Below are 5,741 nucleotides of genomic sequence, written 5' to 3' on the forward strand. Positions count from 1 at the left end.
AGTTACGTTGTGACGTTTGGTACACCCAAAGCATTCCTACGGTGTCCGGGAGTTGCACAATCTCATGGTCTAAGGAAATGATACTTGACATTAGAAAAAGCTTTAGCATACGAACTACGATCTTTGTGCTAGGCTTAAGATTGGTTCTTGTCCATCACATCATTCTCCTAATGATGTGATCCCGTTATCAACGACATCCAATGTCCATGGTCAGGAAACCGTAACCATCTATTGATCAACGAGCTAGTCAACTAGAAGCTTACTAGGGACATGGTGTTGTCTATGTATCCACACATGTATCTGAGTTTCCTTTCAATACAATTATAGCATGGATAATAAACGATTATCATGAACAAGGAAATATAATAATAATAACTAATTTATTATTGCCTCTAGGGCATATTTCCAACAACCCGCGGGGCGAGTCGGGCAGCACCATCCGAGGAAACGCCGACGAGCCGGTGCTGGTCGCGGCGACGGCGGCTTGGACGAGGCCGTGCTGGCTAGGGTTTAACCCTAGCATGTTGAGCGCCTCCCTCGTTGCCGCCGCGATGCAGGCGTTGGTGACCTCCTGCTGCGTGGCGGCGACGACGGCGGCCTCATCCCTCACGTTCGCGGCGTGCCTCCGGCCCTTCCTCTTGGCCGACTCGCGTGCCCGTTGTTCGGGCGTCAGCGCCTTCTTTGGCTTGGTCGTGGCGGCCATCTTGCGCGGGGCACGAGGCTTGCCCTTCCCGGCGGGGGCGGCGGCGCCGGACGAGGCGAGGGAGGCGAGGCCGGCGGCGGCGTCGAGGTCGAGGTCGATGGCGCCGTCCATGGTTGGGGCGTGAGCAAGCGCGCGCGGGGGGAGCGTTTTTGAGAAAATGGGAGGAAATGGTGGTGGCTGCCACCGACCGACGGGCCCGAGGAGAGGAGTAGGCGCGCGCGCATTCGTCTCGTGTCCGCACGGACGCAAATCCAGTTCAAAAATGGGCCGGGAATGGATCGCCATGCGGACGTTAAGCGGACACGCGTCCGTTTGGGTCGGCGCGTTGGGCCGCCTTTTGTGTCAGCGCCGACCCAAATGAACGGCGGCGGACGAAATGGGTCGCCTCATTGGAGTTGCTCTAAAAGAATGCTGCCGGCATCACGTGTAAGGTATGGCCATTTCGATCTTTTATAAACCAGAAGGAGAACTGTTTCCCTTTTTCTCATTTTATACTCTATCTAATAACAAGTGTTTTTTGATGTTCACAATCACCACCACTGGATTCTTCAGATAGGGAAAGTGAAGGAGGATTGATCACATGTACGAAAATGACCAACTCGACTATGCCACCATGCTAATTGCAAATGCTTATGATCAGAAAAACTGTTTTGAGCCTTTTATTTTCTAACATAATATAATCCCTGCCAGATAAATCAGTTTGAACGACAATTAATATGAGACTGAGGCAATATTACACAATACCTTACCGTTATCATCATCGTTTATATTACTATTATTATCGAGCTAGTGGGAGCTCCAGCATGAAAATGAAAAATAAACATGAAAAGGAAATGGGAACCAATAAAGACCGCCAACTTGCGCAGTTAATTATTCGCTGGAAATTCAAGAAACCAACCGTGCTGTCTTCACTTGGGTGCAAAGAGGCCAAGCAGAGGTGGTGAACCCTGAAAGTGAGCTCTAGGATAGGAGGAGGGGAGCCAACAAACAAGAAGAATAAAAGCTAAGGGAGGTCCAAGATTCCCGCTGGACCTTGGTTCCCTTCTTTTTTCTTGGCTCATTGGAAGGTCCTGCCTGCCATCTGGGTTCCTGGCGACTGGCGCAAGAGAGCGTGGGGTTTTGGGAACTCTAGCATCAACCCCATCATTTCTTTGGTGCACTGCCTTTTGGGGCGAAATTGGTAAGGTTTCATATTTTTTCCCTTTTTCTCCTGTCTCAGTTTGTTGGTTTGAATTCCATAGCTTTTCTTATTATCTTCGGTTCTTGGAGATGTCCTTTGTTAGGATCGGCCGCCGTGCCAAAACCTGGCACGAATGCTGAGATTTGCCTTCTCCCCTTTGCAGTATCAGGTGCTCTATTCATGGCCCAGGGGTATTGATTGGTTGGGATCCCAGCGCTTGCAACGGTTTTGTGCAAGGCAGCTCTGCTTCCCGTCAATCAGAGAAGGCAAGTCTTGGATTTTTCCCGATCACAATCTCAGGTCCCTAGCAATTGCAAATCAGGGGGCTTGTTTTTTCCTAATCTAATCAAGAGAAGCAACCGTAATCGCCGGAGTTGGTGAGGCAAGGGGTTACCTGGATTTTCGCAAGAACAGGGGCGTTACAAATTGAGGAATCCCTCCGGTCACGTCCAGTTGATTCTTGGGCTTTGACATGGAGAGGCAGACCAGTTTCCGCCTGGGCGCGCTGGAGAAGCTCAAGAGCTTCCGGGGGATGGAGAACTTCCGGCGGAGCAAGGACAGCCCCGGCAAGCGCGGTGACACGCCGCTCCACCTCGCGGCGAGGGCCGGCAACGTCTCCAACGTCCAGAGGATCCTTGCCGAATCCGGCCGGGAGCTGGTCGGCGAGCTGGCCGCCCGGCCGAACCAGGACGGGGAGACGGCGCTGTACGTGGCCGCCGACAAGGGGCACACCGAGGTGGTGCGCGAGATCTTGAAGGTGTCTGATATGCAGACGGCGGGGATCAAGGCCAGCAACAGCTTCGACGCCTTCCACATCGCCGCCAAGCAGGGCCATCTGGGTAAGCTGTTTTCCTGTTCACCAGTCCAGCATATTGTTCTGATAATTCTTTTCAATCCAAGCCTGTGAAATGATTCCTTACAAGTCTTTGTAATCAGGATTTGGGCATAGATTTTGGCGCAGTGAGTAGATTGCTTCGGGTCAAAAAAATGCCTATTCTTATCTGATTGAGTTGGTGGCATAGTAGTACTCACTTCAAGAACAGTGATTTTGTTCATAATCTTTTCATCTAAGAACAAGTGCTAACATCTGGCCATCCTTTTCTCATTAATGTCTGAAAAGAATGCATACCTGATTTGATTTAGCTCTAGTCTTGACTATTTTATTATGTAGGTGGCAACTGACAAGTTGAGTTTCTCTGTAGCACTAGCAGTCCTGATTTATGAGGGCTAGGGAAATTCTGGGTTATTCTCAAAGAAGTTATGGTGTGATGTAATAAGAGATAGTCGTAGTTGTGTTGTGCACGTTGGATATAATGCAACCACTAGTTAGATCTTATCTCAGTCTGCTTTATTCTCTATTGGAGCTTATATCATTCTGATCCGTTGACTTTCTGATAGTGGAGATCGAATTACAGTCGTAAGCCGTAGCTGTAATAACTTGCTTGATAATAATTTAAGGTAAAATTCCAAAAGAATTGTGGCTTATTCTCCTCTTCCATTTCTTGATTTTGCAGATGTTTTGAAGGAGCTGTTGCAGGCCTTTCCTGCTCTTGCTATGACCACAAACTCTGTAAACGCCACAGCTTTGGAAACTGCTGCCATTCAGGGTCACATTGATATTGTCAACCTCCTACTGGAAACCGATGCTAGCCTTGCCAAGATTGCGAGAAACAATGGGAAGACAGTTTTGCATTCCGCGGCGAGGATGGGCCATGTGGAAGTTGTAAGATCCTTGTTAAATAAGGATCCAGGGATTGGTTTGAGAACAGACAAGAAGGGACAGACGGCACTGCATATGGCGTCCAAAGGAACGAATGCTGAAATTGTGGTTGAGTTATTGAAGCCTGATTTCTCAGTTAGCCATCTAGAAGATAACAAGGGGAACAGGCCACTGCATGTTGCGACTCGGAAGGGCAATATCGTTGTAAGTGAACAGGCATTTTGAATCATTTTCTACAGTTAAAATAGTTTATCAATCATTTGCTATCCTGTGATCCTGTCCTGTTACTTACTGAACCTAATTTTGCTATGCCTAGTTTTTTTTGCTGTAAACATCTTTTCTGCTTAGAATGTGATGATGTTTCTTTTTCTTTTAGTAAATAAAAAAATTAAGAACAAGATTATTTGAACCTGTTAGAGGCATAATATTTCACTGAAGCTGAACATAAACATGAAGTAGCTTAGGTTCTTGGAAAAAAGGACTGATGTCTCTTAGTAATTGTTCTGTTGAGAACTTTCCAGTTCCTATTTTGCAGTGGTTTTTGTACCTTGACTGATACATGTGTAATTCCTTGCAGATAGTGCAGACCCTACTATCAGTTGAAGGGATTGATGTCAATGCAGTTAACAGGTCAGGAGAGACTGCTCTTGCCATTGCTGAGAAGATGAACAACCAAGAACTCATTAACATTCTGAGAGACGCCGGCGGCGTGGTAACTGCAAAAGAGCCGGTGCATCCTGCAAACCCGGCAAAGCAGCTGAAGCAAACCGTGAGCGATATCAGGCACGACGTCCAGTCCCAGATCAAGCAGACACGGCAGACCAAGATGCAGGTCCAGAAGATCAAGAGCAGGCTGGAGAAGCTCCACATCGGCGGCCTGAACAACGCCATCAACTCCAACACCGTGGTGGCGGTGCTCATCGCCACCGTCGCCTTCGCCGCCATATTCACCGTGCCCGGCAACTTCGTGGAGGACATGAGCCAGGCGCCCCCCGGCATGTCGCTGGGGCAGGCGTACGTGGCCAGCGACCCGGCCTTCATAATGTTCCTGGTGTTCGACTCCCTGGCGCTCTTCATCTCGCTCGCCGTCGTGGTCGTCCAGACGTCGCTGATCGTGGTGGAGCAGAAGGCCAAGAGGAGGATGGTGTTTGTGATGAACAAGCTCATGTGGCTGGCGTGCCTCTTCATCTCCGCCGCCTTCATAGCGCTGACATACGTCGTGGTCGGCCGCGGCGACTGGTGGCTGGCCTGGTGCACCATGGCCATCGGCGCGGTGATCATGCTCACCACCCTCGGCTCCATGTGCTACTGCATCGTGGCGCACAGGATGGAGGAGAAGAGCATGAGGAAGATCAGGAAAGCCTCCGCGAGCCAGTCCCGGTCATGGTCCATGCCGGTCGACTCGGACCCGGACCTGATCAACACCGAGTACAAGAAGATGTACGCGTTGTAGGTCAGGGTGACGATCGCGTCGCGGGGATCTGTACATAGTTATTATCATCAGGCGCTGTTTCGCTCGAGTCTCTTCGCTCGAATGATGAATAACTTCCAGTGGGGTTTTGACATTTTGACATGAACCGAAGGTACTTTTGCTGCTGAAACAATATCATCACCTCAGCTGTGCTTGTATTGCAGCCTGGATGGAGATAAGGCACCTGGATCTGTCTGTTGCATGCTGTATGGATTCGTGGTAGTCCTTGTAAGTGGCTTCTTGTACGCATAATTTTGCAGTAGTACCTACCGTTTTTCTAGAGAGTACGCCAACGGTGTATCATATTTTTAGAGAAGGGAGCAAAAGATTTACAGGAGATGCGAACATTCGACAAAGATAACATCACACCCACACCTACCAAAGTTCTAACACTACTCTCTCACAAATATCTTGAAACCATCCACACCACCTATAGCAATCTTTCAATCCCTCAATTCCGTTAAGATGGCACTGCACAGTTGACTCCGCTGTTTTTGTTGCTGAGTTCTACCGAAGACCCTGGCATTCCTCTGCTTCCAGGGAGACCAGGCAACTGCGATCACCATCGCATCGAAGCCTCGCTTCTCTTTCGCCCTGAAGAGCTTTCTTTGCGACAGCCACCAATCCAGGAAATGGTCATTTTTACTCAGGCATTGCACATTCAGCC

At 49.2% G+C, this 5,741-nt stretch overlaps 1 protein-coding gene across 1 annotated transcript; it reads left to right on the forward strand.

The window, feature by feature from the left end:
- The first annotated feature begins 1,604 nt into the window (after positions 1-1,604).
- Positions 1,605-5,361, forward strand: LOC119336706 (ankyrin repeat-containing protein At5g02620-like). Its single transcript, XM_037608776.1, has 4 exons — positions 1,605-1,883; positions 2,047-2,722; positions 3,398-3,807; positions 4,181-5,361. The coding sequence occupies exons 2-4, from the start codon at positions 2,356-2,358 to the stop codon at positions 5,054-5,056; spliced, it is 1,653 nt and encodes a 550-aa protein (XP_037464673.1). The 5' UTR covers positions 1,605-1,883; positions 2,047-2,355; the 3' UTR covers positions 5,057-5,361.
- Positions 5,362-5,741: the final 380 nt, after the last annotated feature.

The sequence above is a fragment of the Triticum dicoccoides genome, chromosome 7B, assembly GCF_002162155.2.
Source record: "Triticum dicoccoides isolate Atlit2015 ecotype Zavitan chromosome 7B, WEW_v2.0, whole genome shotgun sequence".
NCBI lineage: Eukaryota > Viridiplantae > Streptophyta > Magnoliopsida > Poales > Poaceae > Triticum > Triticum dicoccoides.

Coding starts and splice junctions, on each gene's coding strand:
- LOC119336706 (XM_037608776.1), top strand. CDS start 2,356: ATGGAGAGGCAGACCAGTTTCCGCCTGGGCGCGCTGGAGAAGCTCAAG. Junction 2,723..3,397: donor CGCCAAGCAGGGCCATCTGG/GTAAGCTGTTTT, acceptor TTGATTTTGCAG/ATGTTTTGAAGGAGCTGTTG. Junction 3,808..4,180: donor CTCGGAAGGGCAATATCGTT/GTAAGTGAACAG, acceptor AATTCCTTGCAG/ATAGTGCAGACCCTACTATC.